Here is a 20,886-nt window from a genome sequence, read left to right as displayed (position 1 = left end):
AAACTTAATTAATTAATTAATGAAAACGAGATAGTGGCAACAGTTTGTAGTTTAAAAACAAAATGGTCAACTCTACAGATCAATTACAACCAACTAAGAGCACTGTCTGCTTCAAAGTTAGAATGACTGCTAGTTAGGAAACTGCACTTTGCAGCATGGTGCACACCTGCATTTTCAGCCACAAGTCTACTCATCATATCTTAATATTTATTAATGGTCTAACTATAGTTTGTAATATTAAATTTTATCACACCAGGTATTGGTGCATCTGGTGTGATGGAAATACACATAACATAACATTAGATGTAGGTTACTGCTCCCTACTTGACGATCTTTCCAGTTTTTGCACTTGTAGTTGCCTTCAAAGTGCCTCCAACACCTACTTCGCTATCAACACACGCATTTCACAGATTTGCACAAATGATCAAGATGTAAGCTAGATGATATCATGAGTCTGAGTACACGCATGCGCGTGTACATTGCTAACTAAAACAATATTTAACAGAAAGGTTAATGTTTTGTGTTTTCAACATCAACTGTGTACATGTATGTACATACTGTATCCTCAGTCACATACAAGAAACTACTAATGGTAACCCTGTACTATAAATAGTGTATCTTAATTTGTGCAGTATATTTCAAAAATTTCCTAGAAAAAGGACCCTCACACAGATGTAGTAACAAGTAAAATGCACACAAGCAGAGTTGACAAAATCAAACACTGGAAAGTATCAAAATCATACATCATTGCAGCTGTACCATCACACATTCAAGCAAAATGACTACAACTAGCCACTCATGAAAACTAGCCTACATGAAAACATAGTCCTATTAGAGACAGACAGACAGTCAGACAGACACAAACACATGCATGCATGCACGCATTCAACTACTCCTACAATAATATGCAAATACATTGCAAGACTATTCAATGTTGACATAAGTAGGGTTTGTTGCCACACCACAGTTGTTGTCTTTCATTGACATCAATACGTAGCCAGCATCACCCCAGTGATTTGACCAAGAATTCTTCACCAGCCAGTATCCTTCACCATACAGTGTTCCATACCCAACAGCCAGCACAGAGTGATCAAGTTGATCAATTCCATTCACTAAACATGCAGTCAAACATCATCCAACGAGCATGCACATTGTAAAATTTTACTTACTGCACTTTGGATCATAATAAACTCCACTTGAGTAAAATGAGAATGTTAAGTGAGACGCATCAATATTGACAGCAACTGGGCCATAATGAAATAGAGCAGCCATTAGAGCAGTTGCATTACCACTAGTCACATTCACATAGCTTGCAATGTTTGTTCCCACTGTGGCATTCTTATAGTGACAACGTCCATCCTGAAATGCAAAATACCAGTAAAGAAAACCTCATTGGAAAAGCAATCAAAAATAGGTAAATACACACAGCCATCAAGTATGGGCCGTAAGAATCAGCAGTAGCAATTCCTCCATTGGCCATGATCCACTCATATGCCCTCCATTCTTCACCACCATCACAGCCATTGTTTCCATATTGCCATGTGCAGTCCATTAAATTTTGCTGAGACAATTCAACCATCATGGTTCGTTTTTTGTGAAGAAACAGAGCTCCTTCAATTGTTTCCGCTGTACCAAAACTCCAGCAGCTACCACAAATGCCTTGATCCTTGACAGGAGTTACAGCACCTGCCAGTCATAACATCAGATAACACTAGATTTTCACAAAAAATTAAAAATCTCTGTACCAATCAGTCGCCAGTCAAGTGATGCTGGCAATGCTTGCACCATTTCTTCTGTTAGAGTAAATGGAAGTCCATTATTAGGACCAGTGTAATGATATCCTCGCATGCGTCTTCTCTCATCCTGAGTTGTAGCTGCAAGATGATTGACTGCCAGTTTAAAGTGTCGTCCTTGCCGATTAGTGGAATGAATAAACCTACATACAATACCAAGCTTATCTTTCCCAGACAAGTTGACTTAAATTATCGTTTTAGTTTCCTTCACCTAAAGTTATGCCTGAAGTTTGCCTTCCTGGCTTCATGTTCTTTGGGATCATGGTATGATTTGTCATGCATTGTCTTAAATTTCTCAAATTCATTGTCAACTTCCCCAGAATCATGAAGTAGCTCGCCGATGGGATTAGTTGCTGAACTGAGACGATGCTGAGAGCCAAGAAACTCTTGGCATTTTATGCCTACAGTTGTAAAGATCACCATTAACTGTTGTTGAAACAATCAAGCACACAGACCACACAATAGTACAAGTACACAAAATCCAGCATCATTATTAAATGAAGCTGTGTTTACATCCTTGCTTCCACAGCTGTGAGTCCTCTTTTGGAAAGGTATGATCGACTTGCAAAGTATTACAAATTTACATGGCATTTTGCTTCCAAGTATAATACTTTACCTAAAACCACACAAATGGCTGTCGTTTCACATGACTCCTAATTCTGTAACACTGCTCAAATAGTCTGTAATCATCAAAGTAACTATATACTCATCATATACGAAACATAAATGTTGCTCCTGGTTAGGCAATGTTTATTAAGTTCCTAAGTAGTTGTAGTATGGCCTACAATGATTGATTTCTGTTGTGGACAGGTACGTTTCTGTTGTTTGTTTCTTATAAAACCTAGTAATTGAAAAACATAAATCAGCATATTCTACAGTAGTAAAAATTCTCATTAATGTAGCAGTTGTGATTGGCAATTGGTGAATTGGCTGTGATTGCCAGGTAGGACTAAACCCAATACTGCTCTGTGATTGGACTGTTTTGAAAGTGTGGCAGATTTCTAAGCATGACAGAATTTAGTCACCCCATCCACACATATCCATGAAGACCATAAGTAATTCAATGACATTTGAGTATGTTATTCGCTCATTAAAGTGACTTTTACAAAGCGCTGTCTCTGAGACTCATACCTGATATAAATTCATTTAAACATCTAGAATAGAAATACCTGCAGCTATTCCGAGTTTGTAAAACGTAGCTATGTTGAACAGAACAACAAAAAAGAAGACTAACAGCAAAATGCAGCATTTCATTTGTGTTCAATGCCCTGATTAAAGCCGTATAGCGTCCAAATGTTCAAATAAACATTTACTTAGTTCCTGAATGCCATCACTGACTCAAAACCATTCAGTCTTAGACATGCCCTTTTAATGCTAACAGCGGTTGCTCTCTTAGGTTTGATTAAAATTAGTTACTTCATTACCTTATTTGGTGAAAATTTCGTGTTACCTTCACCCAGATTGTGTTTCATCACCGTTAGTTTGCTAGTTTGTTTGTTTGTAGGATTACTCAAAAATTTGTTAATGGATTTTGATACATTTGGCAAGACAATATAACTTTGATAAAGGAACAGTTGATTACTAGGAGTTTGGGGGATTGATTAATCTGGATACGGGTCCTTTCATAAAAAATCGACTCAGCAAGAAAGGTGAGATGACTCCTGATTCTTGCTCCTGCACACTCATACCATCTCCATGCAATTATTAATTAATGGACAAATGATGTCATTTAACAGTATACAGTATGTACATGCTAAGGTGAACACAAGGCCTTTCAAATAGTTGCCATGGAAATTATTGTTAATGGCATTATAAGGAAGCTGAGCTGCCTTGCTGAGGTTTGCGCTCTCTGAGTGCTGTCTACTTTAGAGCATTGAATCCAAAGTGCCAATTCCTGATATAGCATGTAGACATGCATAATACCGTGTTTACATTGGTACTGCTGAACTGGCTGATCTGGCATAGTTTGACACATTTTCAACCCCTTTGTTCCATCCAAACCAGGATGGCATGCATTCACACTACAGTAGGACAATGTTGGCTGAGTAAGGCGGGCATGATATCACGTAACAGTGTGGCAATGGCAGACTGGACAAGTCTGGTGCAGAGTTGCCAACTCACACGCAACTTGTGTGAGTCTCACGCAAGTTCCTTCAGGTCACGCGCTTACACACAAGGAACCCAGATCTCACGCAACTTTAGATTGCTGGAACTAGATCCGCAGTTGTCAGGCAGACATGTACAGTGAACCTGTAGGTATACCATAGATTACATAAAAATCTGTAGTGTCTGACAGTAACTAATATAAAATCTAACGAAACTGTCGTAAAGTAATTGATGATTACAAATAATCAACAGTTGAACTCCCAAATGCCTGTGCTGGCGATAATTGATAGTCCGGAAATCGAGGATGCATAAAATAGTCCCGTATATTACAGCGTGCAATACGTGTATGCAAATGTCTGGAATATTACGCTACATGATATCGAGGAAGCGACCAACAGTGAACACCCAGCAGGAAGATGAAGATGACTTTCATCTAGATACCCCACGCAAGTCTAGTTCTGAAACTGTCAGAGATATTCAGCCTACTACTAGTCCGCGCATCCATTGCCTCCCCCTTTTCCAAAAGAGGAAGGGGCTGATTATGCGAGATTGATTTACTGTATGCGTAAACTATATTGGTTATCGTTACTAGCAGAAATTCTAATTCTGCGAGTACTTGCTACTTAATTGTCTAATGCGTATTGACACATGCACTATGTGTTGATCAGACATTGATGACGATTCTAGACAACTTCTTAGCACATACCACCACCTGCTAGTCTAAGTCGGAGTCAGAGATATCAGGACAAAGTAACAGTTTCTACTAGTAGATCCGAAACAATTGCAACACCCAATTCAAGAAGATCTGAACATCACTCGGATAGTGACTCGAATTCGAATCAGTCGAACACTACCGGTTTACAAAGCAGTAAGAGAAAGACTGTACCTGCAACAGTTTTAGATTCTTAGATAAATACTAAGAGACAAAGAAAAGTCAAATGTTAGCGCCGAACCAACGCTCTAGAAGGTCAACTATCTCTGATTCAAACAGAGGAAAAATAACCAGAAGAGGACGAATTGGAAACAGAGCCGCCTTCAGAACAAGACATTGTGGAAAGTGCTAGTGCTTGTGACAGTAATCTTAGGCAAAAATTTGCAAGTGCTGCAACATACAAATGCAAATTCCAAAAAAACTTCACAAAGAAGTGGCCATGCATACAGCCTGTGGTAAAAGCGTCCATAAATTCTATTGCATGTGTGAAGATGTACAATTAGCTGTGGTCACATGGGAGAAGAAGCCATTCGCCGGCATGTTACTGGAAAGAGGCACACGGAGAAGACAGAAGAAGCTGACAGAGCCATTCTTCAACTGTCACTGAATATCCCCAGAGCTGATTCTGCATTGCAGGATAAGGTTAAGAATACTGCGTTAGTCTAGATACATACATACGTAAACGGTATTTTCTCTATTTAGATTACTAGATCTGAAGTCAAGATGACGTATATGATTGCTCAGCATAACGGTCCAATGTCTCTAGCTGATACATCAAGTCCCCTTGTTTGTAGTATTTTTTCAGACAGCCAAACAGCGAAAGAATATTCTTGTAGTCGCACCAAGTCAACATGCATCTTAATTAAACAATGCACTAGCTGAAGAAATTAGAGAAAATGTTGTTAAGGCCATTCAGAAAGAACCGTACTCTCTTGCCATTGATGGTTCTACTGACAGAAATGACAATAAGAACCTAAATCCTCTGACCGTACGATTTGTTGATCCTGATTCACGAAAAATTGTTTTTCAACTCCTAGACATGTGTCTTACCAAGGGTAAAGAAGCTGGGATGGCAGCTATAATTTTTGAATCAATCAACGAGGTAATTCAACGGCTTACTATTCCATGGAGCAATTGTGTTGCATTCAGTGTTGACAAAGCTAGTGCTAATGTTGGACGTCATAACTCTATTATGACCAGGGTTCATTCCTTGAACCCTTCAGTTTCTTTCGTTGGATGTCCATGTCATATTATCCACAATACAGCTCGTGCTGCTACCACGGCCTTTATGGAAGTGACTGGTTGTGATCTTGAAGCTATGATGACCGACTTGTTTTTCTGGTTTCGAAACAGTCAAGAAAGGACTAGCTCACTACAAGACTTTTGTTCGTTTTGTGCTGTAGAATACAGAAAGATACTGAAATGTGTATCAACGAGATGGCTGAGCCTAGAAGAAGTCGTGAACAGGGTTCTACTAGAGTATGAAGGCTTGAAGTCTTATTTTCTGTCTAAAAATTGCCGAGATGCACGGTTTCAGAGGCTGCAAAAGATGCTTTGAAAATTCTATGACAGACATTTTCTTTATGTTTTTCCAAGCATCTCTGCCTACCTTCACACAAGCAAACAAGCTGTTGCAAAGAGAAGAGCCTTGCATTTATGTTCTCTTTGACCAAATGCTTGAACTAGTTAGATCGTTTTGAAAAGATTCATTAGCCCATGTGTTATATGTCGGGCTATAGATGTTACAAATTCATCAGTCAGAGTGTCAAAGAACAACTGCCAGACGAACATTTTGTTGGATATGCAACAAATCAGATGCTCAGAAGGCTAGAAAGAGGAGATATTATGTCTCTTCAACGGAAAAATTTCCTAGCTGGTATTTGTAAGTTCTTCAATGCTGAAACTGAATATCTTACTTCTCGTTTTCCGTTTGAAGAGGCTCTATTCCAACACGCCGTGGACGGACTGCAGGACAAGACAAAGCGCAAACTTTGCATCTGTACTCTATTTTGTTGAAAAGTACAACGGTGTAATCAATTTCAGTCACACCGAAAATGATTCCCTACAATCTGAGTTTTTAGACTATCAGATGCTTAGTGATAGTTTTCTTCCTGAAGATGTAAGCAAGGATGGTTTCAAACTGGATAGCGAATGGGCATTTCTAGCTAGGGCCAAACACGCCGATGGACAGGAATGGTTACCTCTTCTCAGCAAAGTTGTCAGGCTGGTAGCAACTATCCCTCACTCTATGCTGGAGAAGAACTGATTTTCAGTATGATTCGGAAGAACAGGAATGAATCTTAACCATGCAGAAACGACTCTAGCATCTATTATAATGACAAAATTAGCTATGACGCAGGGTACTATTCTGAAGTTTGAGACAACTAAAGAGCTCCTACTCAAAGCAAAAACGGCTAGAATAAGATATAACTAAAACGCAGGAATGATAGTTAGATGTTGTTTTAAGACGGAATTAAATGAGGTTGCTTTAGTTAACTTAATTAACATTAACTAATGGATTTATCAAATACCATCTACATATCCAGATTCAACGGGAGAGCTATACAGATTCGTATTTGTAAAATTACGTATTGAGTTGTTTGTGGCCATGCCCATATCAGTACACTGTACTAATAAAAATCTGAGATCTCATGCATTTTCAGTATTGCTGGTTGGCAACTCTGCTGGCGTCTGTGCAGTGTCTTCTCCAATGGAGACTGTCAACTTCGGCAACCGTCCAACTGAATCTGCATTTCATCCTTAGTGAAATTAGCTTCATAGCTTCTTCATCCGTCCATGTCATCATATATAAGGAATAATACTGATAAATGTGCATGTGAGATGACGCAAGATGGCAGGGTTATAGCACGGTACTGTTTACACTGTTGTTTGAAACCAAGTGAAACCCTGCAACCAGTTCTGATAACTGAGCTGTACTGCATAACTAGAACGTGCTAAACTGTGCCAAATCGTGCTGGCTTGGTTATTCATGCCAATGTAAACACAGTATAAGTTATGCCTTCTGCAGCATAAGGCCAGCTGTATACGCATTCGCAAAGGCGTAAGGCAGCATTTTGGCTAGTCTGGCCATGGTGAACAAAATTCCACTTTCAACAGACGCTGAATTGCATAACTTCCGGGTTAGGTATATATCAAGTAGTTAGTGTAAGGTTTTGTTTGTGTACACTTGTTCGTTTAGCTAATACAGATAAATGCACTTGCTTTCACTACACTGCCCAACCGTCAGTAGACTAAAGCCCTGTCCACACTAGACCAGAATGGATCGTGATCCGATCGGGATAGCGAGCGTCCACACTGCACTTTGAAAACGCTACCTCCACCTCATTTTCGATATCACGTGACTAAAGACCAATGTGTACGTGTGGATTCTTTGCTTGTGGAAAGCGTTGCTACAGTGACATAAGGTGAGCGAGAACAAAGACGAGTGAGGAGTGTTAAATGTTCCGACTACATGCAGCGTACGTGAAGGTAACGCCCACTATTTCTAATTGGATTCAACCAATCGCGATCGAAACCACCTCACGATGTGGATTGGATTTATCGTGATCCAGCTGCAAGTGCGGACAGCGTTGTGGTTGGATCGCGATCGGATTGCAATCCAGTTGCCAGTGTGGACAGAACTACATCTACTAGTGTTAAACAGGCCACACCTACTAGGGCACGCTAGGCCGACCAAGAACTGTTTGCTGTCTATGCCCTTGATACGTAAACACGAAAGCACACACTACACCTGTACTGTTTCTATCTAACACAAGCCACAATATGCATATGTTGTGTTATTAATTCTTAATTACCATAATGGGAAGCCACCAACTTGTAAATAGTGGCATTACAAGGCTAATGTCAAATCTAAATCTGGCACTATGATAACTGGTAATGTTACATGCCACTGCAGCTACTTATGTCATCATCAGTTTTAACCACAACTTGCCACTACAACATGAACTGACTGCTCTGTAGTGGATCTAAGCATTCAATTGTTTCCAGATGAAATGAGTCCTAACCTCGTCTTACATAGGTCATTATACATACCACTACAGCCTCTCTCATGAGATGGAAGCCGTGCCAATGAAGCAAAAAAGTTTATCATCATTTTGTTGGTGAACTGTAAAAATGTAAAATCCAGAGCTGTAAAATGACTTCCTCAAAATGTCAACAGTTGAATTACTCTAAACATGTAAGACAGTATCATCACAATGTACATACTGACAAACCTACTCCTGCCAATCCCTAGCCAAACATACAAGTGCATTGCCTTGCCAAGATCAGCTCTTGCTTACAAGTCAGTCTAATACTTTTTGAAAGTCTCTCTAGAAAATAAGGAAAGCATCTTCAACATAACCAGAACCAGACACACCCGTGTGCAATTACAAATGCAATCAAATTGTATACTTCCGCTGAAAATTTACCTGCTTAAATCCATGCTCAAGTTCTGGTATGCTAGCTTAGCACTGATTTGACTCCACATAACTACTTCACAGTACAAGGTTCTGCAATCACTACAAACTTGCAACTCTCTTATCAAAAGGATATCACTTAACCTCCAAACTGATACCACATTTGCGGACACAAAAAAGTTTGAATTCGTAAAAGCTCATTGCTGTGGCAGATATGTAAGAGACTTTGTAAACCAAACAAACAACACTGATCCATTAGATTCACAAAGTCCCTTACAAAAGTTTATAAAAGGTAACAGTCTAAATACCGTATTACCACACATAAGCACATGTGCCTACATGTATATGTGAGTGTTATGAACCAGTGCGTCTATACCTCAGGGTACACTAGCATATGCGCTTGTCTATGAGGTATGTTGGCCAACTATCCCCAAGTAGCAAAGTGGGTAGTATACTAGATGACTGTTGGAAATGTATATCGTCAATTGCTGACTGTCAACAAGAAACTTCTCTTTTGCGTACACTTTGATTACGTCAACTTCTCGTGAAGGTTTGCGTATCTGAAAAAGAGCGCAGTTTCTGTGGCATTTTTTTAACAATGACTGCACTCACAGTGATGACGGGGACTCAGACCTACGTTACTGACAACATAGTCACGTAGCAATTATAACAGTATTTTAGACTAAAGCTATTTAGAGTAGTACATTTGATAATCTGAACATCATTCTAGTCAATACAACACTCACTTAAACAAATTTCAGTTGTTCACTAGAGGCAGATGTGCTTCTATCCCTATCAACTTGTCCTATTCCTGACAAAGCCTGATTTCACATACAGGTGCATGTACTTTTTATGTGCGGTAATACAGTACAAGATACAAACACGTCGCTAAAAATATTGTCTGAATTCAGAATCACAAAGCAAAGACTATCTGCAAAGCATCACAAGAAGTTGTGACAGTCTTAAATGACATGAATGGATGCATGTGCATGCATGCACACACACACACACACACACACACACACACACACACACACACACACACACACACACACACACACGTGCACACACACACACACACACACAAGCATACACACACACTTGCACACACACACACACGTACAATGTAACCCACGAATAATGAAAACACCATTTGCTCACCTTTAGGAACATCAAATGTTTCGTAGGGAATTTCAATTCCCAACTCAAACTCATCATAAATAAATTCATACTCATCGTAATGTGACCCTAAAATCCAGTCGTATCCAACAAAGTGCAAGTACTTCGGAAAGCTGCCTTCTGGCATTGTGGCCACAATTAATTCGTACGTGTTGTTCTTATATCCTCTAGTTTCTTCCAAATAATACAATGTACAATTTTGTTCTTTATATGACACTGGTCCACTCATCTAAATTAATAAACATTTACAATTAAACAAAAACACAGTCAAACTTTTGAAAAATTATCCAATAGTTGCTAATTTATACACCAGCGATATCATCACACTTCAACAGTAATCAAAATGCCACGGCAAAAAAACTACATGCGTAGTCAATGTCTTTTCTAGGTACATGTTTACCAATCCTAATATATAAAATTAAGCTACCGTAAAGAAGAAAATTGCCAGAAAAAACTTGTGCGATTTCAACATTTTAGGCACATTATGTGGAACAAATTTGTGCGATTTCAGTACTAGTATTTAAGAACTAGTTGTTAAACTATTGTTAACAAACTTCAATATAGAGACTTAGGACAACGTTAACATCTCATTACTGCTGACTGTCATTTCTAAACTTACTCTTTGAAAGTGTCAATGATTCCAGCCTTTTTAAAGCCATTCATTACAACTTCAGGTGTAGAACTAATAAAATCACAGGCAAAAAGCAAAGACAAAAAGAATCCAGTTGCCACTTGTGGGCTTCATAACACTCATTGGCATGGCAATCATGATTTTAATTGCTTTTCCTGCATTGAGCTGAGACCGTACTTGGTTACCATACCATTCAACAAACTTTGATTTCAATCGATCTTTTTTAGCAGCTTAGTGATAGACAGGTCAGGAGGCTGCAACTCGCTTGTGCAGTTTACTGGAATAAACCTAACTTCAACGTTCTCTTGCTAACTTTCTGTAGCACAGATGGTGTTTGGTGAGCCCCAAAAATGTCCCATAAAAGAAGTGCTTTGTGGTCACTATAGTGCAAGCTCTTGTCTTTTCTTCTCTACAGACGGTTTCAAAATGTTGTCAATGTAGCACATCGTTGTGGTTTCATTTGCCCAATGATTAGGTGTACAGTAAAGATTAATTTTTACTATACCTAGCACGGTTCAGACATCTCTAGTGTGAACATGGTATTAGATGCTGCTAAAACACATCGACCAATATTCCATGCTAAAAGTCAATGCATTCATTCATTGATTGGTAGTAGACATGTACCACTCCAAATGGAACGTATGCATATACTGAAACTGACACGTAGAAAGTCAAACGTTAATCCAAAACAATAATTTTTAATTATTATGCAACATGTTACAACTGATCAATGTCAACATTTTCATAGCTACTAACAGGGTTTTCCCAGACATCATCTCAAAGAGGTGCATGATCTATTATTCTATTCTATTGAATTCAAGAAACCATATGTAGTACCTCTAGTCTACAGGCAATCACGTTCCTACTGCTTACATTTTCTAATATAATACAAAAACCTATAAACATCAGTAATACATTGCCCTGACATGCAAAAACTCAATCAACCAGAGAAGTGACGTTTCATGTGTGCATTAGAAAATGGCATGAAAGCACTTCGCTTGATACATACTATATACTGTTTCAACAACACAATCACATCAACCAAATGAACTACAAGCCTCGTTGAGGGGTGCTGTGCCCCCATCCCCCTTCTGAAGAAATCCTGCTACTAATGCAACATCATACCTTGTAGTTTGTAGTATCTGGCAAGATTGTTTGAATACTGTCTACAGGTTCATCTTTGGTTCCTTCCTCACCAAAGCAGGCAGTGGCATCCATTGCTTTACTAGTTGACTCCGGTACAACAGAATAAGTGAACCCATATGGCTTCAGATCTGGACGTTGAAAAATGTTGTTCATGCCTGAATCAAAATTCAAACAAACAGCATGACATCTCACCACTATGAAAGTCACAGAATCAATAATGACTCAAATTCTCCAATGTCAAATAGCTAAGATTAATATCTAAGCTAAATACTAATTGCTACACTTACGCCACTTTTAGCTCATGACCAACACACTACTGTAGTCAGTGTCGATTATATCCTATGATTTTGCTGGTGTTAGTTTCCACACATTGCTACATCATGCTTACGTTTGTTCAAAAGTAGAATAAAGTTTCTAGTTCAGAACAAGCTGGTGGATGTGAGTACAACAATATAGCAACACAAACACTTGAAATTTCTGTCATAGTAGATTCCTTTAGGTGACAACTATCTATATATGATTGCGCTAAGTGCCATTTTGTCCCATCAAGTGGGCTTTGTTCCATCATGGGAAGGGTTCAATTTCCACTGCCTACCACATGCGGCTAGTAACTATGATTCGTACTATTGCTTCAAACCACAGATGTAATGCAACAACAAGTACTGTACTTGGGTATGCAGGTGATGCACAATAACATGTTTGGCTTAAAATCTGAAAGAGCATGTAGTCCTAATGCTACTTCATCAAAGTTAACTTCACGTAAACTCTGCTTTAACAAAAATTACAAAATACCAATCCACACAATACGCAATATGCCGGTATAAGTGGGAAAGTTGCTTGCCAATGCGCAAGGGTGCAAGTAAAAGCAAGGAATTAACTACACATACGTTCTAGCTGTACAGAGTAACTTGAACTGATGGCAGACATTGACGATCTCATTACAGAAAGTCAGCCATCTATGGAAGATACATAGATAATCTGGATGATGGACAAGCAACTGAAATAAAAATGTTAAGATTAAGACAGGGTAGAACTCTGTTCACAGCGTGGCAGGAAGCACTACATCATGGAGAAGAAGCTGGCTGTACTACGTACGTACGTATGGCAAATTCGGTTGCAACAAAGCCAAAGAGAGTCACTAGATTATGTGAAGTTAGCATCAGCGCATAGAAAACTGGATTAGAAATACGAGAAATCTGGAACAACTTAGAGATATAATGTTTGAAACAAATTACAAAAAGTCTTATACACCATACTAAAAAAAGACAGAAGAGATTCTGATAACATGATACAGGTAAGAGACAGAAGAGATTCTGCTTTGTTTCTAACAGCGGCATATGAGTGTTTCGGTAGAATGGCTGCAACATGCTCAAGTCTAGTATTCAGGGAGGACTGGTCATATCACCTCACTTTCTCTGGGATGCCAGTATACCTGTGAGGTACCTTGGTCAATCCCACTGCAAACTGACAATGACAAGCATGCAGGTAAATGTGTGGAAACACCGTAAATGATTGACAAAGCTATGTTGTTTACAGTATTACCCAACGTAATGTAAGCATCATTCACCTAGCATAATGCTAATATTGCAGTTCAACTAAAGATACAGTGTACCTTATATTAACTAAGAATATTTCTGCCAATAATTTCTTTGCACTTTTACATGGCATGTTTGACTCTTCCAATTTGCTTCCTGAGCAATCATTGACTTACACAATTCCATATCAGTGGCTCACCAAACAGGACAAATAGTAAATAGATAAAATAATAGATTATAGTTTTCTTTCCTTCTTCTATTATTTTCTCATTGTAGATGTATCTGCAAACTGTGACTTCTAACTATTTTCTGACACCCCACCACTTTGTGGTCACCATTTTAAAATCCTTCCTTTGTTGACTTATTCTCTAATGGCCAATACAGTCAATTCAATAAACAAAGAGTGCGTTTCTCTATTCTCTTCTAAGAGACAGAAGAGATTCTGCTTTTTTTCTTTATTTTCGGTGGTGTCAGAAGAGTGGTCAGGTGTCAAAAAAACTCTGCCTCTTCTAGAAAAGAGTAAAAGAATTGGAAGAGAAGAGGTCAAGAAGTGAAGAAAAACTCTGCTGTGTTTCTTTTTCATTGTCATTTACTTAGCGTATGCATAACAACTTCTTGAAGCTCTCTAGATGACAAAAATCATTTCATCATCAAAAAGAAGCAGCAACATCACTTCTGCTGCCACTCCTGCCAGTTTTGAAACAAGAATGTTAGTTGATGCAACACTACACAAATCCTTTTGAGATTGCAACAAGCCTTGAAAAGGTACTCATATAGTAGTTCGGAACAGCGTCTAAAAAGCACCACTACCATATATAGTGGAAAGATGCAATAATAACTGTGTCAGTTGCTGGTCAGCACAAGGGGCTACACGTTCTATTCAATAAGATAGTATGAGTCATGTGACAACTTTGGAACCACGAAAAGAAACCAGTCTGATCTATTCAATGACATCATTGAGATAGCTATCAATTCACCATATCAACATCAGTTATTAATTGTAGAATGCTGTCAGAAAAGTCATGATGACTAATGCACCTTGCATATGTAAAGTTTGGTCACACCCAGTCTTTACAAGCTATCCAATGTAAATTTACAATAGAGGTTTATCACCTCAACTGGATTGACTCGTAAAAGCCAAAACACACCCTTTTAGTCAATCTAACCACTAGTCGTTCAAGACCTCTCTTCCATACATCCATAGATCAGCAATAGAAACATTCAACTTCTAAAGGTGATCTTAATTGAGTAATAAAGCACAGCACATACAAAGAGTTAGTCAATACACTAGCAGAGATACCCGGTGCCGGCATGAGAATACAGATGTATGTGTACTACAGTAGTGTGTCTGTTTACTTTACCATAACCCCCAAAAGTAGGGTAGGTGTTCTACTTGTATACACCCTCAGGTAATTTGAGTTACAACCACTGTTTTCTCTTGTAGCTGTCAGATGTACACACCAATGTCTAAGGTTCGAAATGATACCTGTACGACTTGCATCCAGTACTGCTTGAATTACACAACATCTGCCAGCATGCCAGCTAAATACTGTATAACGTTATTTTCAATGTTATTGTATTTTTGGTAAATTCGGTGTGACTTTTCTTTACATAAAATGAGATACCACCTAAAATTTTCTAAGTAATGTACTTCACGTGCAGAAGGCATCAATAGAATGGAAGTAACCTAGATACTTCAAACTCCCAAACATTTTGCAGCAGCGATGAGAACCGCTTCCTTGGAGAAACAACGAGCCTCCCCAGAGCAACCCACAAAAGCACGAGCAAAGGTGCACCATGCTCATGACAACATACGAAGTGGGCAAGTGATACTAGATCTCACCCGACGCCCAAAATCTCTTCTACTTCTGCCACACCAAATCTGTGCCTCGTATTACCGAAATTAGGTTACACAGAAAGGTATTTGCTTCTGAAATCCCAAAATTTTAAAGCACCGAAAATAACATGTTATCTATACATATAAAGGCAACCTGTCTGTCTGTGTCTGTGTGTCCGTAGCTTTGTATGTAAATCAGGATAAAAAGAAGAGCGAGTCCGATCTCCACCGAATTTGGCTTGCGCACGCCCAATTTATAGCAGTCGAAAGTGAAGCTGTCGTGGTCTTCCTTGCTTCTCCTGCAACAACGCGATTACCGGCCGACAGAACCACCTCCACTCGTGCATGAATATCTCATTAAGGGCGTATCAGATCTGCACCAAATTTAAACTGCCCGTTCCTGATGTCGGACGGTACCTGCTGAGCGTGTTGTTTATTGCGGATGACATCGGGAAAGCAATATATATAAGAGCTGTGCGTGCGTGCGTGTGTGTGTGTGTGTGTGTGTGTGTGTGTGTGTCTGTCTGTTTGTCTGTGCGTAAATCAGGATAAAAAGAAGGGCGAGTCTGATCTCCACCACATTTCGCTGGTGCATGCTGAATCCCTACCAATAGAAAGTAAAGCTGTCGCCGTCTTCCGGACTTCTCTCACGACGACGTGATTTCCAGTTGACGGAACCTGCCTCCACTCGCGTGCAAATATCTCCATAACAGAGTATCGGATCTGCACCAAATTTAAACTGCCATTCCTGACGTCGGACAATACGCGCGGAGCCTGTCGATTATTGCGGGTGACGTTGGGAAAGATATTTTTGTTAGCTAATATCCGGGTCTTAAAAAAAACTCCCACAGTCGTTTGGCCGTCTACAACCGTCGAAGAGCTGCCACGTTCGATACAACTGTTCCCCACAATGCTAGCAACGTCTTCGAAGTGACGACGTTCGCGGGACTGTCGAAATGGCAAAAGTCGGCACGAGGTTCTAGACAAGGAACGGAGTATCCGGGTGAGTACGTAACTGCACGTGACTTCCAGTTCATGCTACTCGGATATATTTCCAAATGCGATTCGCGTCGAATAGATGTCAGGTTCAATACACCTGTTCCCCGCAACGGCAGCAATGACTTCGAAGTAACGCGGTGTCCAGCAAGACTGTCAAAATGGCTTCAACCAATCAATCAATGGAATTTTTGGAAACGGGACACTCTATTACATTTTCTTTTGTCTTCAACAAGATACTAGCTATCTAACAAGCAATAGTCTCAGAACGGGATACCATTGACCGGGATATAACTCTGAACGAAATTCTTCATGAAAATTCGATCTGTCTGGCTGATAATTTTTCAGAGCTAGACTTCATGATAAATTAGAATGGGATACTCATGCAACTTATGGGACACTCGATTATTGCTAATTTCTCAGAACGGGATATAATTGAACGGAATCTAACTCTGAATGAGAATTCTGTCTGTCTGCTAATTTTTCAGAACAGAGTAAAAATGCATGTGAACTTATGCAACAACATAAATTTGCATACAACGTTAGACTAATTAATTAACTTTGCTAGCCATTAGTAATATTAATACCTAATCTGCGAACCGGATGGTGCTATCTATACAATATCTCCATAGCGGCGTATCGGATCTGCACTAAATTTAAACTGCCCGTTCCCAACGTCGGACAGTATGTACTGAGCGTGTCGTTTATTGCGAGCAACGTCAGGAAATGGAAGATATTCTTGCTGATCTCCGGGTCTTGAAAAAATACGCCCACAGTCGTTTTGCCTGTCTACGCCCGTTGAAGAGCTGCCACGTTCAATACACCTGTTCCCCGCAACGCCAGCAACGTTTTCAAAGTACATATATGCGAATACTAACAATTGATAATCCAATGAACGGGATTTCTTGAAACGGGACACTGGGTTACAGATACACTTCACGAAAATTAGAACAGGATACTCAACAAATAAATTTGCATATATTAGGATACTCGATCTTTGCTAATTTCTCAGAACGGGAGATCATTGAAATGCAACAACATAAATTTCTGTTACTTCATGAATGCATACAACGATAAATTTATATATTAACAGCTAATAATCTAATCTGCCTGTGCGGAGAACGGGATGGTGGGCTTACAGTATATGGGCCATGGTCTGACATGAGGTGTACCCTAATTATGGGCAATTTTCCTCTGCCACAGAGAGCGAGTCCAAGTAACAGCTGGACCAGATACGTGAATGGTTTCCTCACATGTTAGTAATTTGGGCCAAAATCAAACCTATGTTCTGTGGTGTATCCCTCTGTGTATCTGCAAAACTGTTAGCACCTACAAGCTCCCTCCCATCAAGTAACAAGTTCGAGATATATCGCTGGATCATGAAGGTACTCTGATGTTGGCTAAGCAATTCTTGAGTACTTTGGTAAAAATTTTTAAGTCTAATCCCGTTGGCTGCAGCATGCTAAGAAGCGCTTTATGTGCATGGTGCAAACATGCAATTTTAGTCCAGTAAACATCTGAATATCTTTACCCATACTACAGCTAGACATCAGTTATCCAGTTACAATCTAACTGTCTTCACTGCTACTAAATCTGGAAAATAAGACATAAAAATGAGAACCTGTAAACTCTACTAAAGATACATTGTCTGATATCAATAATCAGCTCTACCGCAAAGCAGAATATGAAAGATGATAAACAACATAGCTTTCAGTTCATACGTTCATCTACACAGAATTGATGATCTCCTCAATTTGTCTCAAAGACAGAAGGCTGGGTTTCCACACAGTATTCCAAAATACCAGCTTGTGAGAAAACCAATCATGTATCTACTCCAGCTGCTACTCGGACTCACTCGCTCTCTGTGGCTGAGAAAGTGTCCACAATAGAATACATGCACCCAGCGCCTGGGCTTTATCTAGAGACCTTGATTATCTGGCTAGTGCAATTATGACAGATGTCGTGCGATTCAAATCGTACGGGTATCGTTCCCAAGCTTAGACATTGGTGCGTACATCTGATATGTTTCCCTGTCTGTCCGCTGTAGTCTACTAGAGAAAACAGCGTTCGTAACTCAAATTACCAGATTACCGTACCCTACCATACGCCTTCTAAACGTAAAGATAGACTTCTAAATACAAAATGCAACAGACCATCGTAGTAACTCTGTCGACTGCGCATGTTCTTTCCGTCATACCAGGCTTCGAACGGTTCCACAATGTCTGCATATGGCAAGTTGATGTAGCCTTTAGCATGATAAACCACGTCTGGTTTCCACAGAAGACTTCCAGAAGTCGTTTGTAAAGCAAAGCCGATAAACAGAAGTATAGCTAATGCCATATAGTGCGAGCAATGCAACAGGAAAGTCACGAGGCAGCAGTCTTGTGATACAGAACGCCTGATCGATAGCCCGGATATTCGTCACAGGCTCTTCCGCGCTGTCGCTGAACTAAACGCACGTGCACGTGAATCACGGGAGGAGGAGGTACCTTTGCCGGGTTGCTCCAGCGCCAGGAGAATTCTAGTTCAGCTACAGTAAATTTTTAAATTTGATTACCTAACTAGGCTAGTGCTTGGGCGCCTTTTTGTTTTCAGGCGTGTGTCTAATTGTAAGCTTTTCTTGGACTTATCATTGCGTTTCCTAGGATTTTAAATTTGGTACATTCGTACAAAACAGCATGGCAGTTATTGTTCTGTAGGTTGCAACAAGCGACCTAAGATGTTTAGGTGGAGTCTAATGAACCAGTTAAACGTACAGTCTGTATCGTCTCTAGCGTGGGTCTTTGAATGTCGAGTTGCTATTATTATATGCGGTAATTACTCTAGACAATCACGAGCCGTACGACTCCTTGGTCGAAAGTCATACAACTCTTACATCGCAAGTCGACTCTTACCATACGACATGTTGCACAATCTAGCTAGCTAGCGCAACGGGCAAGGCACTTGCTTGTCACACTTTAATCTAGCGCACGCGGGCAAGGCACATGCTTGTCACCCTTGTTTGCTACAGTTCGCAAGTGCTCTCTGGAATCTCGTCGTTGCAGTAGAGGTTTCTTCTCGCTCCAGGCTTTGGATGCATTGCGATGTGGTCTGTATGCTGGAAAAGCTGACGATCGCCCTAGCCACCATGTTGCGGAGATTGAGAACTTCCTCCTGTCTAGGAAGGCTTCGAGAGCACAGCAAACACCGCTCACTCAATTCTTCTCGAATCAGTAATGTTTGATTGAAGAAAATGTACATACACGTACAGTACATGTATTGTATTGCTCTTTTCATTGAAAGAAGCAAGTGTGCAGAATGTGATTCCACTATTACTGTATCGGATACTATAGGTACTGGAAAAGGTCCTTTTGCATAGAAAAATCCACCATTATAAGCAGTATATTACAATAACCAATAATTATTGTCTAGAATAATAATATGTATTGAGTGAGTAATGTTTTGATTACGAATATTGAACATCCTATTCCAATATCCGCTGTTCTACCTTATCCGGTCACCTCATAGACGATACAGACTGTAGTTGAATTCGTCCGGAGATGCGCTGCCAACAAAGCAAGTCCGCACTCGCGACGGAGACAGCCAGAGCAGCTGGATTCACCACTGGCAGATCGCCTGCTCAAGAGACAGCAGGTAGATGACTCGGCTTTTTCCGAGGTTGCGAATCATCTCAATTCCGCGTGCTGTTTCTGCCGTCGCGGTGTTTTCGTGCTTTTTCAGTGCCACGTGATCGCATATATCCGGGAGAGGATATCGCGCGAGCGAGTGGCACACAGCGGGCGACAGCGTACCTGGTTGTAGCAAAGATATTTGTCGCAGCGGTTGCAGCGTATAGGGCGTATGAGCAGCTAGCTGGTTGCAATGAGAAAGGGGTAGCTGCTGTGGGCGTTGGCGTGTCAAGTGTGGCGCTGATGCAAACAAGCGCATTGCGAGAAGCCGAGAATGCTGCATGGCTGTGCTAGCTCACCTCGGTTTACGCGCGAGCAAGCAGTCTCCGTGTCGGTTTCTCTTGGATGGCACAGCAACATCACACTGCAGCCTCATATGACGCCCAGGGTGGGCACGTGCTGTCTAACTAATCAGCAGCTACAGGAGGCTGATGACCGAAACAGCGAGAAAGGCGGTCGCGGAGTTTGCGAGGGCTTCTCGGCCGCCCAGCTCTGAGACCAGCGCAGCAGAAGGTAGTGGTCTACTCAACGCGTCATCACTCGGGGCGTCTTTATTGATCATGTAGCCGTCTGCCTGACGTAGTGACTACTATAGTCAAATACTGCATGTTCATCGAGAGTAATTTGCCAGTCGTACGTTTAGCCAGCGCCTAGGACTTGTATAGCTTGCATGGGAGAGTGTTCAGAAGTGTCAGTTATGGTGGGTGCGTGCCTTAGTGTCGGCATGGTTAGTTTATTGGAAAAAAATGGCCGTTGCGTAGCGGCCACGTGGCCGGCAATACAGTCACTGGTGGAGAAGGCGTTGCATGATCCGGGAACGGCAGGTTTCCGGACGGCCTGTGGAGCAGCTCGGAGAACAGGCAAC

The 20,886-nt window shown here is 40.5% G+C and overlaps 1 protein-coding gene across 1 annotated transcript; it reads right to left on the bottom strand.

Annotated features, from left to right (window-relative positions):
• Positions 1-700: 700 nt before the first annotated feature.
• Positions 701-18,748, bottom strand: LOC134196279 (digestive cysteine proteinase 2-like). Its single transcript, XM_062665372.1, has 8 exons — positions 18,507-18,748; positions 11,965-12,140; positions 10,191-10,437; positions 2,005-2,194; positions 1,746-1,936; positions 1,427-1,686; positions 1,170-1,359; positions 701-1,112 (listed from the first exon to the last, which is right to left on the bottom strand). Exons 1-8 carry the CDS (start codon positions 18,691-18,693, stop codon positions 925-927), a joined length of 1,629 nt encoding a protein of 542 aa, XP_062521356.1. The 5' UTR covers positions 18,694-18,748; the 3' UTR covers positions 701-924.
• Positions 18,749-20,886: the final 2,138 nt, after the last annotated feature.

This window comes from Corticium candelabrum, chromosome 21, assembly GCF_963422355.1.
Source record: "Corticium candelabrum chromosome 21, ooCorCand1.1, whole genome shotgun sequence".
Classification (NCBI taxonomy): domain Eukaryota; kingdom Metazoa; phylum Porifera; class Homoscleromorpha; order Homosclerophorida; family Plakinidae; genus Corticium; species Corticium candelabrum.
The sequence above is the reverse complement of the archived record's forward strand: the minus strand, read 5'-3'. Positions and strand labels throughout refer to the sequence as shown.

What these genes read in the sequence shown, in the direction of transcription:
- LOC134196279 (XM_062665372.1), bottom strand. Translation starts at nt 18,693, where the DNA reads ATGGCATTAGCTATACTTCTGTTTATCGGCTTTGCTTTACAAACGACT. An exon ending in TCGACAGAGTTACTACGATG is followed by an intron (nt 12,141 to 18,506) that starts GTCTGTTGCATT and finishes ATTTTGATTCAG; the next exon opens with GCATGAACAACATTTTTCAA. An exon ending in ACTTGACTGGCGACTGATTG is followed by an intron (nt 1,687 to 1,745) that starts GTACAGAGATTT and finishes TATGACTGGCAG; the next exon opens with GTGCTGTAACTCCTGTCAAG.